General features: G+C 64.4%; 1 protein-coding gene across 4 annotated transcripts; it reads right to left on the bottom strand.

Annotated features, from left to right (window-relative positions):
* Positions 1 to 4,681: 4,681 nt before the first annotated feature.
* STAT3 (signal transducer and activator of transcription 3) lies at positions 4,682 to 21,607 on the bottom strand. Of its 4 annotated transcripts, none has more exons than XM_054224156.1 (24): positions 21,469 to 21,607; positions 14,486 to 14,632; positions 13,732 to 13,876; positions 13,472 to 13,570; positions 12,930 to 13,025; positions 12,764 to 12,845; positions 12,260 to 12,354; positions 11,901 to 12,052; positions 11,295 to 11,453; positions 11,076 to 11,168; positions 10,214 to 10,273; positions 9,941 to 9,970; positions 9,712 to 9,805; positions 9,580 to 9,627; positions 9,284 to 9,367; positions 9,090 to 9,188; positions 8,812 to 8,947; positions 8,645 to 8,697; positions 8,462 to 8,556; positions 8,016 to 8,155; positions 7,421 to 7,636; positions 7,153 to 7,195; positions 6,738 to 6,850; positions 4,682 to 6,650 (listed from the first exon to the last, which is right to left on the bottom strand). In XM_054224156.1, the coding sequence occupies exons 2-24, from the start codon at positions 14,611 to 14,613 to the stop codon at positions 6,595 to 6,597; spliced, it is 2,316 nt and encodes a 771-aa protein (XP_054080131.1). In that variant the 5' UTR covers positions 14,614 to 14,632; positions 21,469 to 21,607; the 3' UTR covers positions 4,682 to 6,594. The 4 variants fall into 4 exon arrangements, with proteins under 4 accessions (XP_054080131.1, XP_054080133.1, XP_054080132.1 ...); XM_054224158.1 differs by having other exon boundaries at positions 7,424 to 7,636; XM_054224157.1 differs by lacking the exon at positions 21,469 to 21,607 and adding an exon at positions 15,986 to 16,271.
* Positions 21,608 to 21,918: the final 311 nt, after the last annotated feature.

Here is a 21,918-nt window from a genome sequence, read left to right as displayed (position 1 = left end):
TTTCCAGGGTAGCCAGGGGTCTGTCTGCCCCTGCCCCAGGAAAGTGCCATCCTGGTGCCCAGGCACGTCCCGTCCCGATTTCCCTGACACCGGCCATGAATCCTCCTCCGGGGAGACAGGGGTGCACCCAGTGCTGCCAAAGCCGGGGTGGGTGCAGGGCTCCTCAGGCTGTGCCACGACGGCCCTGCGGTCCCCCGGGACCCGGCATGACGCAGAGGGGTCGGGCTGGAGCCGGACGGGCTATTTCTGCCGTGGCCACCCCAGAAGTCGTTTCCTGCCAGGCTGCCACAGCCGAAGGATGCGAAGGGAGGTCCCATCGGAGAGCTGGCCCAGATGAGCCCCACGGGGCTCTGATCCCACCGGGAGAGAGAGGATGCCAAACCCCAGGGATGGCGGAGGCTGGTCCCACGCGCTGCTTGCGGAGAGCGGGGCCGGCACCAGCCGGGGGACGGAGGGGCAGCACGGACCCTGCCAGGGGACAGCCAGCACAGCGGGGAGCTGACGGGCAGGGGAAGCGGGAGCCACCCGGGAAGCTCATCCCCATCGGAAGCCAGCTCAGCCCCACGGTGCCTCGTGCCAGCAGGAGGGGACGACCTGCTCCAGCAAAAACCTGGGAAATGGCATTTTGTCCGAGGGGGAATTTCCACAGGAAACCTCTGCTTCCAGCCACTCGGATATGGCTGGGAACAACCCCAGTGAACGCTCGGTCTCAGCAGCCCACAGGCGTTATTGCCTGGGCAAAAGCTCTTTGTTCCCTCACATCATTCATCCAGCTGGGAAAAAAACCATCCGGGTTTCTGCCTACTGAAAAACACGGGGCAATAACGGCCAGTCCGGCTCTGCGATGGGAACTGGAGCCCCCCATCATCCCAGCGGGTGCCGCTGCACCCCGGGGGGGCATAGGGGGCCCAGCCAGCACCCGTGGCCCAGCCGGGACTAAGGACACAAGCATCTCGTGCCCACCCCGGGGCCTGGGCTGGCTGGGGGACACCCAGGAGGGGGTCACCGGGCAGCACCCGGCCCCCCACCCCACGCCGATGCAGCCGCACGTCCCCGCGCTCGCCAGAGCGCTCCCCTCGGCAGAGCCCAGGTTGCCACAGTAACCGCTCGGTCCCAGCCGGCTGCTGCCATCAACACGCTGCCACAGGAGCCAAAGCAGGAACCCAAAAGCCAGAGCAGCCCCCAAGCCCACCCAGGGCCGTGTCCTGCCCCCGCGGCGGCCGGAGCTGGAAGAGGTGGCGAGTGGGCTGCTCCGAGGGGAAAGGCGGCCGCCGGCTCCATCCTGGCCAGCAGCGGGGCGAGGCGGGAGCCATAGGGCAGCCATGGGGCACTGCCCGTGGGGTCCGGCTCTGGGGGGTGGCGGGGAGGGGACAGCTCGTGCTCCCGGGGCTGGTGGGTTTCCAGCAGAGCTGCTGTGGCTGGGGGAAGGCAGAGGGACACAGAGGGCTCCTACCGACGGTGGCGTGTGCTAATTCCCAGGCTGCGTGCTGAGGGACACCGAGGAACACGCGCCTCTGGCAAGAAAATAGGGGGGAAAAACCCCACCCGAGGAGCCCCACTGTGGCGGGCTGGCAGCTCGGGGCGCGCAGGGCTCGGAGGCTGATTTTGGCCAAGCCCCACCAGCCTCCCAGGCAGCGTTGGTCCGTGGGGGCGGTCAGGAGCCGCGTCGGGTCCTTTACCCAACGCGGGGCGAGCTGAGCCCTCGGCGTCGGTGCCGGCAGAGCCAAACGCCGCGCTCCGAGCTGGGATGGGATGAATGCGTGAAAATGGGCAGGTCGTGTCCCTCTGGCCCGGCAGCCGCGGGCAGGGCTGGCAGAGGGTGGCATTTGGGGACCGCGCTGTGCTGAGCTCGGGGTCTGACCTCTCCCACACCTGGCAGCGGGCGCCGCCGCCGAGACCTTGCTTGGCCCAGCTCCGCTGCGTATTAAAGTTTGAGAGTGGTGCAATATTTGACTTGTTTTATGAGCGTTGGGAGGCAGGGATGGCATTTGGCTTGGGCAGCCACGGCTTGGTGCTCCGCAGCTCAGCTCAGAGCCGCCTCCGACGAGGGCCTGCCGAGGAGGGGGCTTGGACGGACGTTCGGAGCAGAGCATCCCACCTCTCTGCCCCGCTCCACCACGATGGCAGCACACGACCGGACAGGGGAAGGATGGAGGAGGAGACCGCAGCGCCCGTCTGCCCCCCGGCAAACCAGCAGGTACGGAGCAGCGTTTCACGGCTCCAGGCAGCGCTGGGCACGGCCTCGGCCAGGGGCTGGCACAGGGGGCTGGGGGGAGCTGGGCACCGACCCCCGGCGCTGCCCGGGGTCTTCGTGCTGCCCACGTGCATCGCCCCGCCGAGCCACGGGCGAACGAACGCTCCTGCCCACCCACGGCGCTCGGGTCAGCGCTGCCACCCCCTCGGGGACAAGGGGGGGCTGCTCTGGCTGTGGGGGACGCACCTCGGTCTGCGCGAGCTGAACCGGAGGCGGTTTGGTAACACAAACAGTGGCCACGATGGGCTGCGTGGGAGCCACCGCAGGGGCGGCTCGGGGCGGGTGGGGGCACCCACAGCCTGGGGGTGAGGGCAAAGGGGGGGGTTGGGACCCACAGGGCTGGGGCTGGACCCATGGCTCTGCCACAGCCTCGCTGATCCCTATCCAAGGGTTCATCCCCTGGGAACTCCCCACATGGCACCAGTTGGGCTCATCCGGGACCGGCAGGACCCCGGGGCTCGGCCGGCGGTAGCCACGGCCCCATGACAGCTGCCAGCCCCGGGGTCCCAGCGGCACCGGGTGGCCGCTCGTCCCCGTGGGGCCTCCCCATCCCTGTCACGCAAATGTCTGCTTCCCAAGCGGCTTATCTGCATTTGGAAACCCCTAATCCGTTTGCACATTTGGCTCGGATGCCGTTCCCGCTGCCGGAGCGGGGAGGGGGGGCTGCGGCCTTGGGGAAGGGGCAAAGCCGCCCCCGTGACCTCCTTTCGGAGTCACAAACAACCCCATTCCCCAGCGCCCAGCCCCGCCGCAGCGCCCAGCGTGGGGAGAAAGCGAGGAGCCCAGCCCCACATATCAGCAGCCCCCCAGGGATGGCTTGGGTGTCGGGGGGGGGGGGGGATAGAGGGGCAGCGGGTGCCCCTGCCCTGGCTGCCCCCCGGTGCCACCGGGACCTTCCCCTGGCACTTTCTCCTGCTGCAAATCAGGCTGCGGCACTTGCCCACCGCAACGGCCCCCCCCGAGATGGGATGGGGGGGGCCACTGAACCCCGTTACTGAAGGGCCCGGCCCCCCGCCCTACACCCGGGGAGCGGGGCAGGTTCCGACAGGGATGCAGCAGGGCGTGTGGGCGCAGGGAGATAAGAAACCACTTATCTGCAGGAGCGTGGGACGGGACGCTGCGTTCCTGACAGCAAACGGTTGTGGCAACCCCAGGGGTTTGCATATCGGTAAGAAAATTCCTCGTGCTGGGGTTTCCCACCCCGTCCTGCAGCTGGCAGAGGGGAGCTGGGAACTGCCGGGGAAGGAGTGGGGGGGGGGGGGGGGGGTGTCCCTGGGGCTGGGCTGGGGCACGTCCCCGTGCGAGCCACCCCCCAACGGCACCCGGGCTGCGCTGCCAGGAGCGGGCGCATGGTCCCCCCGCCGCTGCCTCGGGGCTGGAAGGGGTTTGCCAGCTCCATGCAGAGCCCTGGTGTGTTTTGGCGGTGAAATGGAGGGGCCTGGGGGGGTGGGCTGGTTCCCAGAGTAGGGACTAGCGCTGGCCGCAGACCCGAGCGGGATGCTCCCGGGTTGGGGAGGGCGCAGGAGGCTTCAGGGCCACCTCTGGCCCCTCGAACCAGCCCAGCGCAGCCGGTCCCACGGGGGCTGCAATGTGTGTGTGGGGGGGGATTTATTGAGCATGACCTGCATGAAAAATCCCCCTGCTAATCCCGCCCTGACGGAGCGATAATCTCAGAGCCCAAACCCCACCACGATCCTGCTGCTCCGCGGCGTTGCGGGGGGCTGCGGGTGGCAAGGGCTGGGGTGCGGATCCAGGGGGAGACGGGGGTGCTCCATGGGCAGCATGGCGCCGTCTGGCTGCTCCTGGCCCCACCGAGCCTGGGACTTGCTGTCCCCGAGGCTCAGAGCCGCTGGCCGGGGTTTGTCCCCGTGGGGCGAAGGGTGCCAGCTCCGGCGCGTCCCCACGAGAGGGCAGGACAGGCCCACGCTGCAGCCCGGGGCCAGGTCCCTGCAGGGCGGCCATGCAGCCACCCCAGGGCCACAGCCCCAGGAGAGGGACAGTGGGGACAGGCACCTGCCCCCAGAGCCCCCCGGGGACGGAGGCAGCCGAAGGGCAGAGGGGTCCCACTGCGGCCCCCGGCCTCCAGCAAGCAGGGCCCCGGCGCAACCGCCTCCTCCCACGCTGGCACCGGCGTTTCCTTGACGCAAGCGGAGGAGACCCAGCGCCGCTCGGGGGCAGAGAGAAACCAGCCCGGGGCTATGCTCCCCCCCCCCTGCCCCGGCAGCCCCCCGGGAGTGGGGCCTGAACACGCCGCCGGCCCACGCTTGCCGGGGCAGCAGCGGCGGCGGCGGCAGCAGCTGCTTCGCGCCCCGCAAACCGCAGCTCTGGCGTCAGGGCCGGCGTTCCGCTGCGAGAGGCCCCAGTTCCCGGAGCGGGGTAAGGCGGGCGGCGCAGGCGAGCCGGCTGAACTCACAGCCCCAGAGCACGTCGCTTCAGAGCCTTTATTTTGGAGAAAGTTAAAGCCTGTAGATACAGCAATAAAATATACAAAAAAATAAAAATTTTTTTACAGTATTGAGTGCTGCCCGGGGCTACAGCAGCTGGAGGCAGCTACGCGCGAGCAAGGGGCACGGCCCTCGTCCCCTCGGGGCACCTCCCAGCTCCAAAGGGCCTTCTTGTCCCCCGGGGCAGCCACAGTCACCGTCTCCTGCCCACACAGGGACGGGGGCTGGCCCGGACCCCCCAGCCCTCTGCTTTCCCCGGGGATCTCCCCCTGCCCGCAGGCTGCGATGCCGACAGCGCAGCCCCCAGCCGGTGCGGGGGGACACCCCACCGCCATTACTGGGCACAAGTGCCAGAGCCGGGCGTCGGGTCCACCCTGCGCCGCAGCGGCATCACCGGTACAGATGATTGAGGGTTTCTCTCCACCCAGGACCCAGTTAAGACCCATCAGACGTGTCCAACCCAGGGCTGGTGCCCACTACGTTTCTCTGCCGCTGTCACCCACAGCCTCGGTGACAGCCCAGCCCTGAAGCACCGGCCCGGCCAAGCACAGCACACAACCTCCCCCCCCCCCCGCCACCCCCCGGGCAGCCACAGCTCCGTTAGCACCCCGGGGAGGGGGACAGGCAGCCTTCCTGCTCCCTCTTCTTCCTCGCTCATCACTGTCTGTGTGCCCACCGCATGGAAAGGGCAGGGCTCCCCCCGTTTGGGGGTGCACAGAGCCACAACCATCGGTTAAGCACGGCTTCCCGCTTTCCTCGACACCCCCCCCTCCGCCCCCCGGCTCCCCCCCCCGAGGAGGAAACCTGCCCTTTGCAACACCCACGTCTCTGTTGAGCGCTGGCCGACAGCGGATTCCTCTCCCTACGTACATCCTGCTCCCTTCAACTCTTGCCACCTCCTACCTTAACAGCCACAGCCAACCTCTAACAAAAATGCCACGTGAAGCCCCCGAGAAGCTGCAAACCCACTGCCTGGGACAGCACCAGCCATACCGGGGGGAAAAGGGCCAAGCCAGGCCGTCCACTGCCGGTCACGTTGGATCCAGCGGCCTCCCATCCTGCCCCCGGGGGTCCGACGGGTCTCACCCTGCACAGCACGCGCTGGTGTTGGGACACATCACTGCCCTGCCCCAGGGAAACCAGTTGTCCCAGCAGGATCCCTGGGGCTGCTAGAGCCAGTCGGAGCTGGGTGCCCGCAGCAGGGAGCTGGTGGCAAGCGGAGGCAGCCACCGAAACTCCCTGCTCCCGGCAGAGCCCAGCAAGGAACGTGGCTCTTACGGGAGCGCCTGGGCCCGGCCACCTCCAGCCCCGAGCCGTCTGCCGGTCCCTCCTGGGCAAAACCAGGGCCAAAGGTGTGGAGAGGAGACCCCTCTGCCCCCTGGGAGGGCTGCTGGGGCACAGTCGCCCACCGTGGTGCATCAGGGAACCTGCGTGGAGGCCAGGACCGGCCGATCCCCCCCCGGCTCAGGCACCCGGAGGCAAATCCGGGCTCGTGGGATCTTTGTGGGCTTTTGGACTCTGGCAGTGGGGAAAGCAGCTTCCAGCAGCAGGCAGCACGCCTGGGGCTGCAGAAGCGTTTGTAAAAACTGAGGCTGCGATGGGAGGCTAATAGGCACTTGAATGAGCAAAACAATAATAAAAAACTGTTACGGAAGGAAATAGAAAAAGGTTCATCCCCCATCCCCCCCCCCCTCCCACAAAGAGACGAACGGCACCACCCTCGAGAGGGGGGTGTGCGTTTGGGTCAAACAAGGAATCGGTGGCGAGGACCCCCCCCCAGCTCCTCCGAGGAATGGCCCAGAGCAGCCGTGACCAAGCAGGGCGAGACCGGGGGGGCTCTTTGGAGGTGGGAAGCCCGAGTCTCGGGAGGGCCCCCGCGAGTGCCGGCAGAGCACCTCACATGGGTGAAGAAGCGCACTCCGGCGTCAGCTCCATGTCGAAGGTCAGTGACTCTGCGGGGAGACACAGCCGGGGGTTACAGGGCCCATGTGTGGCTACAGCCAGGACACCCCCCGAGTGCCACGGCCCACCAGACTCACCAAACTGCCCTCCTGCGTTGGCCTCTGCGCCCTCGCTGCTGTTGCCAAACTGCATGAGCGAGTCCAGGGTGCGCGGGGACATGGGCAGGTCGATGGTGTTGCTGAAGGAGGTGCTGTCCAGGGGAGGAAGGGAAAAGCAGAGAAACCTCCGGAGTCAGGGCCTGGCCAGAGCTCTCTGACACCCCCTCTCCCCCCGACGGGGCCCCGGCCGTCCCAAGAGCTCTCCGGAGGAAAGGGGCCCCGGGAGGGGAGGGACGGGGCTGCGGTTAGGGCAGCAAGCGGACCCTGGCTCAGCACCGACAGTCTCCCGCTGCCCAGGACAGTCGGGGCAGTGGTGGGATGGAAACCCCTCTCAAGCGAGACTGAGCACACACAAAGCCCCCCTTCACTCACAGACACCCCCAGGAACACTTACGGGGTGACACAGATGAACTTGGTCTTCAGATACGGAGCGGCACCTGCGGAGGAGGGAGCAGCCTCATCAGCGGACGCCGGAGGAGGAACCCTGCTCTCCTCCCCGCAGAGCACAGCCCTGGGCCCACCCTCCCGGCCCCAGCGCGGCCCTCGCTGCCCACCGGGGACCGGTACAGGACCCCCCGTCTGGTGACAGCTCTTCCACCAGCACCGTCCCTGGAGCCACCTCACAAGACAGGAGCTGGGCTGGAGCGCAGAAAGTCAACGACTACCTGAGTCAGTAGCTTCAGAGTGCTCCTGGCTCTCTGAGCGGCAGTACTTCCCAAACGCCTCCTCCTTGGGGATGTCCGGGTACAGGTACACCAGAGGGGACACCAGGATGTTGGTGGCATCCATGATTTTGTAGCCCATGATGATCTCCGCAAATGACATGTTGTTCAGCTGCTGCTTGGTGTAAGGCTCCACGGACTGGATCTGGGTCTTCCCTGTACAAGGAGACTTTTGACACCCGTGTTCCTCGGGAAAGGCCTCCTCCCCCAAACACCCCAGGAACGGCAGAGACAAGGTAAGCCTGGGGCTGTGCTCAGCTTCAGGAGGGACCCAGCAGACCACGGGGCAGGACGGGCACCTGCCAGGGCGTTTCGGTGCTGCCGGGAACTGTGCCACATGGGCAGGGGCACCCAGGACGCAGAGACCAGCAAAGGGCGCCTAGGCTCAAAGACTTAACCTAGGGAGATGGCTTTGTCAGGACAAGGATGAAGGACAAATCAGGGGACATCGCCGTGCTCCAAGCCCCCTTCAGAGCCAGAAACGCTGGCTGAGCATGACACCGCAATCAGGGCAACGATGGGGAGAGCAACGTACCACTGATGTCCTTCTCCACCCACGTGAAGGTGATGCCACCTTCCTTGCTGCTCTCGCTGAACCGCAGCAGGAAGGTTCCCGGAGGCTTGGTGCTCAGGATGGCTCGCTCCCGCTCCTTGCTGATGAATCCCATGATGTACCTGGGCACCAGGAAGCGAGGAGAGGAAGGGTGGGTCAGGATACCGGGGCAGCCATTCCAGGACATGAACCCTGCCAGCTCTCTGCACAGCACCAGGCAGCAGCAGGACCCGGCCCAGCCACCGGCAGAGCCACCAATGTTTTAAGGATTCCCAAGGAGGGTTTTTACTCTGAACCAGCCAACAGGGCCTGGACAGAAAAAGCACCCACACCGGCAGAGCCCACCTGCACCAGGAGAGGACTCGTGGGACCCCTCCCAAGGCCCAGCCCAACCAAGGGTCTCTGGAGTGACGCTGGCTGAGGCTCACCCTTCGTTCCACAGCGCCAGGATGTACTTTTTCACCAAGTCAATGATGTTGTCCAGCCAGACCCAGAAAGAGAAGCCTTTGCCAGCCATGTTCTCCTGAGGAAGAGGACAGAGAGGCCGTGAGCACGGCTCAGAGGAAAAGAACGGCCAAGGGAAGGTGCTCGGGGAAGAGAGGGAGTTATACCTTGCAGAACTTGGCCCAGGTGATCTGACAGCCGGAGTAATTCACACCTGGCCCTGGCAGAGAACAGGAGCATCAAGAGTGAGATTGATCTGTTCTTACAAAGACATTGTTTCCAGGGAGCAACCTGAGGGACAGCAGGGACGGGCAGGACACCCACGCAGGGTTACCTAGAAGTTTTTCCGCCAGCGTCGTCAGCTGCTCGATGCTGAGGCCGCGCTTCGTGGTGGAGGAGAACTGCCAGCTCAGCACCTCCGCCACCTGGTCCCAGGTCCCGATGGGGGGTTTGGTGAAGAAGTTCACGTTCTGTACAAGGGAAAAGGCAGCCCTGAACAAGACGTGGGACAGAAAGAGAGCCAGGTCCTGCCCCAGCCCTGCTCCCAGGCCACAGCTTCCCTCTCCCTGCCTGCAGCCTGCCTGCTGGGACACTCAGGTCCCAAAGCCCTACCTTGGGGTTGTTGGTCAGCATGTTGTACCACAGGATGGATGCCCAGGCATTGGGCATCTGGCAGATGTTGGAGATGACCACCACAGGCAGCGAGTGGGTCTGCAAAGACAGGACATCACCACGGGCTGGGACATCTCCCAGGGCTCCTCTGCACCCAGGCCCATGGCAGCAAGAGGCAATAACCCACAGCTCACCTCCAGGTCGATCTTCAGCCCCTGGTGATACACCTCTGTCTCAAAGGTGATGAGGTGCAGCTCCTCAGTGACTATCAGCGAGGCCTAGGGCAGAAGAGGACACAATGAGCACACAGGAGATGCCAGCCCTTGGCCTGACGCATGGCCTTTGGGCCCGCCGCCGCCGCTCCAGGCTGGTCCAGCAGCTGCCAACGCGCCAGAAGGTGTCTGCAGAGAGGCCCCCGCGGGGCAGGGGTCCCGCTTCTCCTCGAGGCTCAGCAAAGGGCTCTTGCACTGGGAACCCCCTCAGCACTTACGTCGCAGTTGGCTCTGCCTCCGTTCCCACACCGCTGCTCCCGCAGGGTCTGTGGAGAGAAAGAACAGGCTGAAGCAACACCGCGACGGCGCACGGCCTCAACAGGAGCAGCCCGAGGGCTCGTGGTACCTACCAGGTGCTTGAACTCTGCTGAGAGGCTGCCGTTGTTCGACTCCTCCATGTTCATGACCTTGGTGTTTGTCCCCAGGATGTTAAACTTCCGGGACCTCAAAAGAGGAAAGACAGAGCGTGGCTGACACAGCAAACGTGCGGTAGGACGTTTGCCAGGATTAAAAGCAGAAGCAAGAAAAAAACAAAAAAAAAAAAAAAAAAAGAGAAAAGAAAACCACCATTGCACTTACCCCCGAAGTGCTGCAACATCCCCGGAGTCCCTGGGAAAGGGGAGAGAGACACCTGGTCATGGCCATGGCCTTCCCAGCCTGAGGCAGACACGCTGGTGCGTGGCGCTGGCTGCATCACAACATCGAGTACCCCTCCAGCCCCCCAGGCTGTCCCCCCACATGGGAACAAACCCTTGGGACACCGTACCACCCCACACCCTCCAAGGGCAGCGGGAACAGGTCCCACTCCAGTAATCCCACCCGACGCCACCAGGATCAGGGCATGGGACTCACTTGTCAATGCAGACTTTAATTTTCAGCTGATAGTTCAGCTCGGGAAACTTGACCAACAACCTGCAAAGAGTCAGCAGAGCGTGAGCCTGAACACCCTGCACACGCAAACAACTCCAGTTCGACACAGCACCTGGCAGAGGCTGCAGAACAGCTGGATGCAGAGCAGTGCTGTCTGCACGCCCCAGCAGGCAGCACCACAAAGTTCACAGGGACGCGACGTTACCCAGCTCCTCGGGCACCCCCGAGCCCGCCTGCGTGCAGGGCTGTGACATGTCAGCCCTGACCCCTGTCCCCAGAGCCATGGAGGTGCTGATGCTCTCCTGAGCCCCCCGAGGAAGGCCCGTTTGGGCTGTGACTGCCCACACCAGGCAGGTATCTGCTCTGACCAAACACCCTCCGCGCTCCTCTGCGCCCAGATGCTGCCACACACCAAGGGGACAACGGGGGCACAGCTGGGAGATGGTGAACAATCTCCAGGCAGAGGCCGGTGTCGGAGCAGCCGCTCTCTGTGGAGGTTGGCAGGAAACATGGGCCAGCTGAGAGGCAGCTGGCCAGGGAAGTGCTGACGCTTCCTGCTGCCCGCCCCCATAGCGGGATTTACCAGAATCCCGGCTGCCTCCAGGAACGTGGCAGAGCCCCAGCCAGCGGGCGCCATCCCTGCACTGAGTCACGCAGGCGGCACTCCGGCAGGCCCAGCCTGCTGGGATCCGTTCCCTCCCAGCACCAGCGCTCCCCAGGCAAGCTGGAGGCTGTATCCGCACCAGCATCTCCTTCGGAGAGAGATCCCGCTTTGCTTCCCCCCTGCACAGCTCCTTTTCCTCGCCCGCAGCGTGGCGGGATCGCAGGGGCCAGCGACACTCACCTGACTTTGGTGGTGAACTGCACGCCGGTTTTGATGACCAGGGGCCGGTCGGGGTGCATGGGCATGCAGGGCTGCCTCTCCACGACGAAAGCGCTGCAGGGGAAGGCAGGAGAACCACAGTCAAACCTCAGGCCCGGCCCAGCACGCTCACTGCCCACCCCTCCACCAGCTGCCCATGACCAGGGGACCGCCCGCAGCTTCCCCGCCAGCCCTCGGCACCTTTTCATCAGGTTCCTGAACAGCTCCACAATCCGCTCCTCCAGCATGGGCCGGTGTTGGACGATTGGGTCACCCTTGTAGGACACTTTCTGCTGCAGTTCTTCCAACTTCTTGATCTGCTGCCGGGTCTGTAGCTGTGATTCGGCAAGAGAGGTTATCCTAGGGGAGCAGGAAGAACCGGGGTTAGCGCTGGCTGCCGAGCCCTGCACGGTCCCAGCCCGCAGAGCCTTCCTCTTCCCTCGCTTGTGTGACAGACGACACCCTCCGTACCAAACCAGCGGAAAACAGAACATGTCTATGGTTCCCAACCCAGTGCATTTTTCCAGGCCACCCGTTACAAAAGAAACCTGCACCCACTTAAGTTCTGCAGAGACACCAGGACCAGAAACTTCTCACAGCAGCCTTAAAATCCCACAGGTCTGGGGCAAATCACTCCAGCGCTAGTGCCCGCTGGTGAGGATCAGTCCGACTAATGCATTACATTTACGTTTGCAGGCATCAGAAGCCATTTAGCAAGGATATTTCCAGAGGCAAAGAGCTCATTTGCACTGCAGGTGGTTTGAATGCCACCTCTAGGGACTGATGCAACCCCCAGCCAGCTCCTACCAGTTCTCGAGCCGGTCTAAGCAGATATTCGGTGGGCCGCCAATGCAGGCGATCTGCTGCCGTCTCTTCCAGTCTGCCAGTTCCTCATCTGCCAGCATCTTCTGCACATACTCCATGGCTGACAGCAGTCCGGCCAGCTCGCTCACAATACCCTGTCAGAAAAGAAAGGAGAACCTTCAACACCCTCTGACTCCTCCCGAGATCTGCAAGTTTCACATTTGCAGACAAGAAAGAAGTCGCCCAGGGCTGCGTTTCCAGCGCTGCTCTCAGTTCTGGACACGCAGGAACATCAAACTCATACCCCAGAAAGGGCAGCGCCGCACGGCAGGGGGGTCTGGAGGGTCAGCTGCACGACATACCCTTCGCATTTGGTCCAGCGCCGTGAGCATCTGTTCCAGCTGCTGCATCTTCTGCCGGGTCACCGACTGATTGTTTCCATTCAGATCCTGCATGTCTGTGCAGAGAGGTGAGAGAGCTTCAGACAAGCACATGGATCCTCCTACCCTCCCAAGCATCACACAAAGACTTCCACTGCAAAGGAGCAGGCACCCTAGAAAGCTGTTAATAGTTAAGCATCGATCTCACACAGCCTCTGAGCACCTGCCGGCTTTCCTGCAAGCGCAGCAGCGCCATCACCTCCACACGCCATTTCCCTGCTCACAGGCAGAGCTCTGGTTCAGCTCCCCTGGAGGCAGTGGCAGAAACAAAAGAGGAGGTTTCTCCAATTGCCATGCAAATGCCCTGAGCCCAAGCCACCCTTCTTGCTTGGAGAGGAGGCACTGGCAGGGCTGGAACGTGCCCTCCAGCAAGTTTCCTTGCAGGAACACACTTCGGTTTGCCAGATGCTAATGAGCTCCCATTACCTCCTTGGCTTTTCAAAGTCTTGTAGTTAAAATCAAAGTCATCCTGTAGATTCTCCACCACTTTCATCTTCTGCTCCAGATCCTGCAAGGCAAGAGATGGGGATTTATTCAAAGCACTAACTCACCACGGTGGGGAAAGGAGAAGGTGCCTAGGCAGCACGCGTACCTGCACTCTCTTCCTCACATCCTGCAGATGCTGCTCCAGCATCTGCTGCTTTTCCGTCACTACGGCTGCTGTTGGATGCGTTGCCTGTCCCCCTTGCTGCAGAGGGGACAAGGAGGGCATTACACATCAGGGACACGACCCAGGGATGCTCCCGTCCCAGCCTGGGGAGGTTCTGCAGGAAGGGTCTTCACCCCCTCGCTAACAAAAGCCAGTGGGGCTGGCTGCTCGCTTGCGGCACCAGCTTCAGGCTGCGCAAGGCGCACGGTGCAGGGCACAGCCCACGCAACCCGGGGTGAGAGGAAAGACGGATGCACACCCAAGCTGACAGCCCCCCCGGGCAGAGAGCACCCAGGCTGCATCCCGGGGGAAGCAGAAGTTATCAGCTGCTGCAGCGGGACAATCCCTCAGCACAAAGCAGCTACCGTTACCGAAGGAAGCAAGTGCGGAGCTTCAGACTGCAGCTTCCCTACAGCACCGAGTACTCGCGCAGTGCTGCCGGGTGGGCGGCGGGACGGCGGCCCCAGGACACCCCAGCCACTGACCTGGGCTGCGGTGGCAGCTGTCTGGAGCAGCCGGGACTCTTCCCACAGGCAGCGAGCCACGATGCGGGCGATTTCCATCGGCTTCTCCAAGTACCTGCTCTGTAAAAGGTTCAAACCCCCAAGGTTAGCAGGCGCAATGTAACTCCCAGGATCTCTGCATCCTTTAGGGCTGCGGGTCGTGAGCTGTGCCGAGGAAGCTGTCGGACTTCCACAGGCTCCCCCCGCACTCCCCCCTGCCAAACCAGTGCTCCCCGCCTCACCTGCAGGAACTGCTTGATGCGCCGCAGGTTGTGCTGGTACAAGACGTTGGACTCCTGCAGGAAGCGGCTGTACTGCTGGTCGATCTCCCCCAGCAGGTTGTGGAACACCAGCGTGGCGTGCGACTCCTTGCTGGCAGCGTACGCCCTGCGCGAGGGAGGGCAGGGTCCTGGGTGCCGGGGCAGGGGAAGGGGCACGGCAGCGCGAAAGGGCAGCGCGGCTCTGCTCACGCCATCGTCCCCCCCGCAATGTAACACCCCAGCCATCTCCCCAAGCTGCGCCACAGCATGGGTCAGAGCAGGCCTGACTCGCTTCACGCCAATAAACCGAACCCTTCGTCTGCGCCCGCAAGGGCAGGGCGACAGAGGGGTGTTGGACTCGGGCTCAAAGCCTGGCCTGCAGCCAGGCAGACAGCGCACGGGAGCACCTCGCCAGTCCCGCGTGCTCTCTGGACGGGATCCAGGAACTGGTGCTCTGTGACAACCTTGTTTACAATAGAGGCCAACGCAAGACAGCCCTGCATTGAGGACACCTCCGCCTTGGAGCTCCCCCTTCTCCTGGCCCAGGGTCTGACACCACGCGCAGAGCCCCGCTCCCCTTCGCGCCACACAAGCCTCGGGGAGGAAGACCAGTCCTGCTATGTCCAGAGCCCAGGGAAACCATGAGAGCTCCTCCGGACCACCTTGGTGCCTGCTGCCACCCGAGGGTAGGGTGTCCTGAGCAAAGTCCCCATGTCGGTGTTTCACAAGGCCTTACCAGTCCTGGCTCTCAATCCATGGGGCCAGGAACTGCCGGAGCTCCATGGGAAAGCTGTCGCTGTAGAGCTGGTGGAGCTGCTCCAGGTACCGCGTGTCGAGCTGCTGCAGCTGGTTCCACTGCGCCATCCTGGCCAGCTCCGGAGACCTGCGGGATGGGGAAGCGTGCTGCTCAGAGCTGGAACCCTCCTGGCTCCCTCCTGCCAGCCCTTCGGCACAACCCAGCCACGACGGCTGCTCCCCGAAGAGCTGACGGGGCCGGAACTGGAGATAGCCGGGGCATGGCGAGCCCAGGGCACGCAGCTCTGGGAGGGTTGGTGCGGGCAGCGCCCGTCCCTCCGAGGGCAGATGCTGTGTGCCATCCGAGCCCACAACACCGCAGAGCTCCAACACACCCCGAGGGATGCGCCCAGGCCCTGGGTCCCCGTGGAGCCGCTCACACGTCCAGGAACTGGTTCCTCTTCAGCAAAACCCACCCTGAGCTGGCAGCTGTGGGACGAGTTCCAGTAGCCCTGGGACCGGCACCAGTTTGTGCCTCCAGGCTGGGCTCCGGCAAGGCGAAAGCAGCCGCCAGCTCCGGCTGGCAGGGAAGTGCCACTGCCATCACCCACGGGCAGGTCTGGGTCACGGGAAGGTGGAACCACAGACCGAAACTGCATCATTACTGCGGGAATAACGGCACGCACTGGGAGAGGAACCAGCCTGGCTGAGATCACACCCGCAGACATCTGCGTCCCAGCACTCGGCTCCGGAGCCCCCGGCAGCGCAGGACGTGGCAACGCAGCCTCCCCCGAGCGGCGGAGCAGCCAGAGCACCCAAACGCGAGGGCCCAGCAGCACCGCTCCAGCCCCAGAGCTCAACTTGAAATCCAGCTCAGAAAGCAGCTTCGGCCCCAGCCTGGCTGAGCGTCCCAAAAAGAGCGGCGGCGGAGAGGTTTCGCTCCAGCCGTGAAGCTGAATAAAGCTCGGATCCTCACTCTTTCTCTTTTCACCGCACATCGTGAAATTAATCGGAAACATCTGAGATCAGAAGGGCAGAGCGAGCCCTGGCGCTGGCAGGCGGTGGCGATTCGCACCGGATCACAGGAGCGCAGACAGGCCCTTGCTGCGAGCTCAGGCTCATCCTCCCGCCCCACAGACCCCAGGGGCACAACCCCGCGGGGCCGGGCGCAGCCCCAGGCGGGTGAGACCAGACGCAGCCGCTCTTACAAACCCTGACGGGTAGAGGAAGCCTCGCTTCACGCTGCGCCTCACACCGCAGGGTCAGATCAGAGGTAAAAGTCACCTCGCAGGCAGCTCCCAACGCCACCAAACCCCTCAGAGCTGCGCAGGAGCTCTCCCACCAGAGGGAACGCAGCCCCGGGCTTCAGGAGCTGAGCTTCCATCTGTCCGGCTTCAGCCTGGTGAGAACCCACCTTCCCCGCAGAGAGCAACCTCCCAAGTGCCTGCCTTCAGCAAAGCTTTCTCCTAGAGAGAGGCATCATTTCCCAAAGCTTTCCTACCTTCTTTCCCGGGGGAAAGGGAGGGGTCTCGGGCATGTAGGTCACTAATGACAGGCTTTAATCTGGTGCCAATGTCTTCCAGGCACCCTCCAGCCAGACAGCGCATGCCTGCCTCTGCTCCGGGAGGCAGGGAAGAGCTGCAGAGCTTACAGTAAGTGCAGAAGGCGGAGACTGCCGGGAAACATCAGAAACAAGGAAGGAGCAATTTTCGAGTTAGCGACTTGCGTAGGGATGGAAATCAAACTGACGCTAACGAGGGGACGGCAAGCTGTGTTCAGGGAGCAAAGGCACAGAGCTCTGCTCCACACCAGCAGCAAGTCACTCCCCTGCAGAGAGCTGTTGCTTTTCCAAAGGTCACCGCAGCGGGCGACGCGCCAGCTGGGCTTTGGGGACGGCCAGCGGAGCAGCAGCGGGCACCGCCAGTGACGCAGGAGCAGACGAGGGGCCGGCACCAGCCACAAGTCCCAGGCTGGCCCTGGGCTCGGCATGGGCCGGGACACTGCGCTCCGTCCTGCGGCAGCGCTGGAGCAAACCATGGCAGTGGGGCAGCCCCATGGAGCCGGCACAAAGAGAACCCCAGTGAATGCACCGGGACGGGTGAAGGTCTGGGAAGGGGCCGGCAGCAGGAGGGGTGCCGGGAGGCAGAGGGCTGCGTCCGGCAAGCAGAGCTTTGCTCAGCGAGGAGGCAGACGGGAGGAAGGCCGTGCCACTCCTCAGGATGGGATTTACTCCCCTCCAGCAAACCGGGCTGCTCTGCCCTGAGCCCCAGGGTGCGCTGGGAGCAGGCGAAGCCAAAACGACCAGACCCAGACCCATGGCGAGAGCAGCCGCTCCACGCAGGAGCCAGGCAGGCTTTCATCAGGCAAGACCAATTTAGGAAACCTTAATGGCAAGCAAGACATCCCGGGGCACAGAGCAGCATGAGGAGTTTTGAGCCCCACATATCATATCGCTGCCACCGGACGCTTTCAGCGGCACAGTACGTCGTGCTCTTCTGATCTTTGCTGCATCTCACACTTTCCCCATTTTTCTGGATTCTTTTTGTAAGAAGAGAGAAAGGGGGAACATCCTGTCGTGGACTGGGCCACAGGGAGAAGACAGACACTGGGACCCGGCATGGAGTTAGAGGTTTTTAGAACTTCACAGCATTGAGTAGCCCCAGAGGCAGTGGCCACATCCACAGGCCATTAACCTTGACCAGCCACCCTCTGGTGCAATCCTCAGAGAAGACCACGTGAACCAAGCCTGTTTTTAATGGAGCAATGAGTGAAAGGGAGGGGAGAGAGAGAGAAACACTGGTCCACGCAGGAGCCTGTAAACAACAGACGCTCCTTCAGCCTCGGAGCAAGACCTGGCTTGATGTGACAGGGCCACTGCGACCGGGCATTGCCTCAGAGCCCCCATTTTGCAGTGGATTCAGCTCTTTGCTGGCCGTTTGCCCGCCTGCAGCGGCACAGGAGCAATCCTTCCACGCAGGTGGCTGTGGTGCATTCACAGCTCTCTTAACCTGGCCCTGGTGGCTGCTCCCACTCCAGCGTGAACCCTGTGGTGCTTCTTCTGGGGGTAAAAACCCCAACAAATACATGGGGCAGGCAAGAGCTGAAAACCTACAAGCCACCAGAGTCCCCTGCCAGCTGGTGAGCTCAGCCACCTCGTTTCCTATTGCACCACAGCGATGGCAGCCCCGTGCACGGCGGGTGCTTCACCAGACTGTGGGGAAACGGCAGCCGCTGCCCCAGCCCGTCTCCTGCTGGAGCAGCATCCCCAGTCCTGAGCCGGGAGCCGAGGACGGGTGTTGCTGTGCCACCGCTGCGGTGTCACTGTGGCACAGGACCCGGCTTCCTGGGCAGCCCCCGTTGCGGAATGGCTCACGGATGGACTTTCCCCTATCAGCTGAACCAGTTGCTGCTTCACTGAACCCCGATCCAAGCAAATCTTCCACGAGAAAGCCACAAACCGGGTATTTCAGGGCAGTACTGCAGCCCCAGCCTGCAGAGCACCGGAAGGCTTAAGGCAAAGCTCCCGGGCTGCCACGCGGCAGCAGCGTTTGGACGGGAATCAGGCACTTCTGGCTGCCACAAATAGCCACAGAGCGAGCCACCGCGGCAGCCCGGGCCCTGCTCGAGGTGCCCCCGCTGCAGCGCATGCTCCGCGGCTGCAGGAAGCCGGTGCCCCGGCAGGGCCCCAGCACCGTGCGCCGTCGCGACGATCCCTGAAAAACAAAACTAAAACGCGGCGAAACAGGAGCTGCTCTGCCTCTTCCCACCGCAGGCATCGCGCAGGGAGAGCGGCGGAGGAAGCCAAGGCAGTGGCTGCAGACCACGGAAGAAGCACGCAGCCCGCAGGGTCGGCCGCTGCCTGCTCGCTGCGCCTGCAGCCAGCCCAGTGCAGGATTTGGCCTCTGCTCGCCGTCCCCGGGGGCTCTGCTGCATCCAGTTCTCACCTCCAGGGATGTCTCAGCAGAAGCAGATCACACTGAGGTTTTTACACCCCCCAGTTCAACCGCAGCCTGACCTGGCGACCCCTCCAGACGCTGCCGCAAGAGCAGCCGGCTGGGAAGGGCCCTGAGACATGCTTTGGCAGGACATGGGCTCAAGCAGAGACAGCTCTGTCACAGCGGGCGACAGCAGGGCACGCAGCCCCGGGAAGGGGGCCCCCTGCGACGGAGGCCACTGGCCCATCATCAAGTCAGGGGATGCGGGAGGCAGGGCCGGCCGGGAGCGGTCAGGAAGGAGACGAAAGCCAAAGGGCTGAGGGGCTCCTTCGGTGCAGACCGAGCTCCAGCTCCTCCAGCATCAACAGCAAGCGCCCAGGCAGCCTGAAGCGCCGACTGCCGTGCAGGGAAAGGGTCCTTGTGACGCTCCTCACTGTCACAGTCACCAGCCTCAGGGAAGCCCTGATCTCGCCAGCTCCCAAACCCCGGTGCAGGAGCCTCTCCCCAGCCAGCCCCACCACCAGGAAGCCTCCCTTGACTGGGTTGAGAGATCTGAGGGTTGAACCTTTCCGATTCTGCTGGGCTCGCCCGTCTCTGCGGTTAGCCTCTCCTCCCGGCTCTGGAACGGAGCCAGGGAGCAGCCGAAGCGGCCAGGGCCAAGCACGGCATGATGCAAGCCCAGGGGTAAACACGCTGTCCAGAGCTCAGAGTGAAGCTGCTAAAAGTAGCTCAAGAGCTAAAGTTCATCTTTCTTTAGCTCCCCTGCAAGGGCAGAGCACGAGAGCCGGGCCCGAGGTGTGCAGCCTCGCTGGCAGCTCCGCACACTCCAACAGCATTATTCCAAACAGGGCTGCTACGCTGGAAGCCACCCCACAACTGCCTTCCATCCACTGTCCCGTTTCTGGGATGCACCTGAAGAGCCCTCGCCTGCACCCCCACGGCAAGCAACGACTCCCGGGGCAGCGAGAATGGGGGGAATCACCGGAGAGGGCTCTGAAAGGACTGCGGCACCCCTCATCTCCTGCAGTGCCAGGAGTAGGAGGAAATTCAGTGACCGGTAGCGTTGCATAGGTCACACTAATAGAGTTATCACCGACGGGACCGTCACAGACTCATGACAGATGCCATCAACAACGCTTCATGGGAGCTGCCCCCGCTTCCACACAACCATCAACAGGCTGATGAAAAAACTGCTCTTCTCCAACAAAGCAGCTAATTGCTGCAGGCAAACACAAGAGCAAGTTTTGAAAAGGCTATTAGGAGAACTTGGCTCGGCTCCTCTGGAGCCTTTTCAAAGCCAGCCCTGGAGGTGGAAAACCAGAGCAGCGATGCAGAGATTTGCGAAAGGAGAAGAGGGTGACAGCGCAGGGCAGCGGGAGGCTCTGGGCCACCTCGCAGCCACAGCGCTGAGTTCCCTGATCAACACACACGCCAAAGCTGGCTCTTCCTTGTCGCAGCTTAGCAGCTCTCCGGGGTTCATCCCAACAGGTAACTCCGTCTGCGGGGGCTGTAACACGGTCACCACCCCCCCGGGCAGAGGATGACAGGCCACACGCCCCTCCTGTCCCCTGCCACCGCTGTGCCGGCACCTCCAACAGACCCACAGGAACCAGCAGAAGGGGCTGCACAGGGAGTGGTGGCGACAGCGATCACCTTCAGGGTGGAAACGGGGCCAATTGTCTCAATGTGCACAGACGGGCAGGGGCAGTGCCCCACAGAGGTAGAAGGGGTCCCTGGAGCGGGCCCGGGGCAGCCCATCCTCCCCGCAGGGATGGCACCCTGCTCCCCCCGGCCATGTCCCCCAGCGGGCGCACACGCGTGTGCGGGCAGCCTGCGGGACACGGGTGACGCACACGGTGGGACAGCGCGGTGCTGTGCTGAGGCTGGCAGCGGGCAGGAGCGGTGGGCAGCGCTGTCAGCCCCCACAGAGCGCTGGGGCGGCTCAGCCACACGGCTCAAACCTTCCGCGAGACGCACGACCCGACAGCTCTGCTCCGCACCTCGGCATCGCACCTACCGCCTGCAAGGAGGGCTGTCAAACCAAAGCCTGGTCAGGCAGAAGATCCCAAGCGAGACGCTGCCGAGCGGTTCTGTTCCGGGGGCGGGGGAAGCCGCAGCCCTGAGCTCACAGCTCCCAGAGACGGCAGCCAGGTCCCTGGGCCTTGCTCTGACCAGGCGCAGAACCCGCAGCTCGGTTTTCAGTTACGTGGGACAGGCTGTGTCAGCATCTGTCCTAACCCCTGGCTCAGGGCACCCCGAGCTGGTGGCCCAGGGGCCATCCCACAGTTAAACCCCCAAGAGGGCAGGGATCCTGCGATAGGCCACTGCCAGGCCCCAGTGCCACCGGCCTGGGTGGCAGCTCCTCGGCCCTGCTCTGCACACCCGGACACTCTTCCCTCTCACAGAGGCCCGTTTGGGCTTTGAACTCTCCGTCGGGGTCTGTGCAGTGGAAGCAGCTTCACTGGCAGCGCCCGCTCTGCCCCGGTGCCCGGGGACCCTGCGTGGGGCACACACCGACGCCTGCGCCCCCGGAGCTCCGGGAGCTGCCCCCGCCCGGCACCGATCCGCCGGGAGCTGCGGGAAGGAGAAAAATCCCATCTGCTGTAAGACCAGAGGATTAAGTTAATTAGTACCTCCCTAATGACGACTCCGCGGGAGCACGGGGTGCTGCCCTCACCAGCAGCACCGGGCTCGGCCCCACCGCCGGGACGGGCCGCAGCCGGAGCGAAACTGCCGCCCCCCGACAAAAGCGAAACCGCGGTGGGGACGGGCTCGACCGGCGGGGGAGTCTCCCGGGAACGGCCCCCCGCGGCCACGGCCGCCCCTCGGCTCAGCCCCACCGGGGTGGGCAGCCCCGGCCCCGCGGCCCAACAGCCCCAGGGGTCAACGGCACCTCGGGCCCTGGCCCCGTCCCCGGGCCTGCGCACCCGGGGCCCCGACAGCCGCCGCCTCCCCGAGGCCCCGCGGCGGCGGCCACCGCCGCGCCCCCCGGGAACGGCCCCGGCACCCCCCCAGCCACGAACCCTGGGCCCGGCCCCCCCGCTCTCACCGGCGGTCCCGGGCGGGGCGGGGCGGCGGCTCCCGGTGCCGGCGACGATCGCGTCCGGTCCCCGCCGGAGTGACGAGAAACCTGCTGCCCGCCGGGCCCCGCCCCGCCGCGTCACGCCGGGCGCGGCCAATGGCGGCGCGGCGCTCCCGCTGCCCCGCGAGGGACGGGCCCTGGCGGCCAATCAGCGCGGCCGTCCCCCGTGTCGTCACGTCTCGCGGAGCGGGGGGGCAGAGGGGGTTGCCCCCTGCCGGCTGTTCCCGGACGGCGCCGCCTCCCGCCGCGGGGCGGCGCTGGGGAGGGGGCCGTGCGGCGGGGGGGGCGGTGGCTGCCGGGAACGGCCGTGCGGGAAACCCGGCTGAGTTCCGGGCAGCGCCGTGACGTCAGCGCGCGGCCCACCGCCGCCGCCTCTTAAAGGGGCCGCGCCGTGCTGGGGCCCGGCAGCGACCCCGC

This window comes from Rissa tridactyla, chromosome 19 (assembly GCF_028500815.1).
Source record: "Rissa tridactyla isolate bRisTri1 chromosome 19, bRisTri1.patW.cur.20221130, whole genome shotgun sequence".
Taxonomy (NCBI): Eukaryota; Metazoa; Chordata; class Aves; order Charadriiformes; family Laridae; genus Rissa; species Rissa tridactyla.
The sequence above is the reverse complement of the archived record's forward strand: the minus strand, read 5'-3'. Positions and strand labels throughout refer to the sequence as shown.

Excerpts from the sequence above, each read along its gene's own strand:
- STAT3 (XM_054224156.1), bottom strand. The coding sequence starts at position 14,613 with ATGGCGCAGTGGAACCAGCTGCAGCAGCTCGACACGCGGTACCTGGAG. Across the intron at positions 10,274-11,075 it reads CAGTTCACCACCAAAGTCAG|GTTGTTGGTCAAGTTTCCCG; the intron begins GTGAGTGTCGCT and ends GACTCTTTGCAG. Across the intron at positions 9,971-10,213 it reads ATTAAAGTCTGCATTGACAA|GGACTCCGGGGATGTTGCAG; the intron begins GTGAGTCCCATG and ends CCCCTTTCCCAG.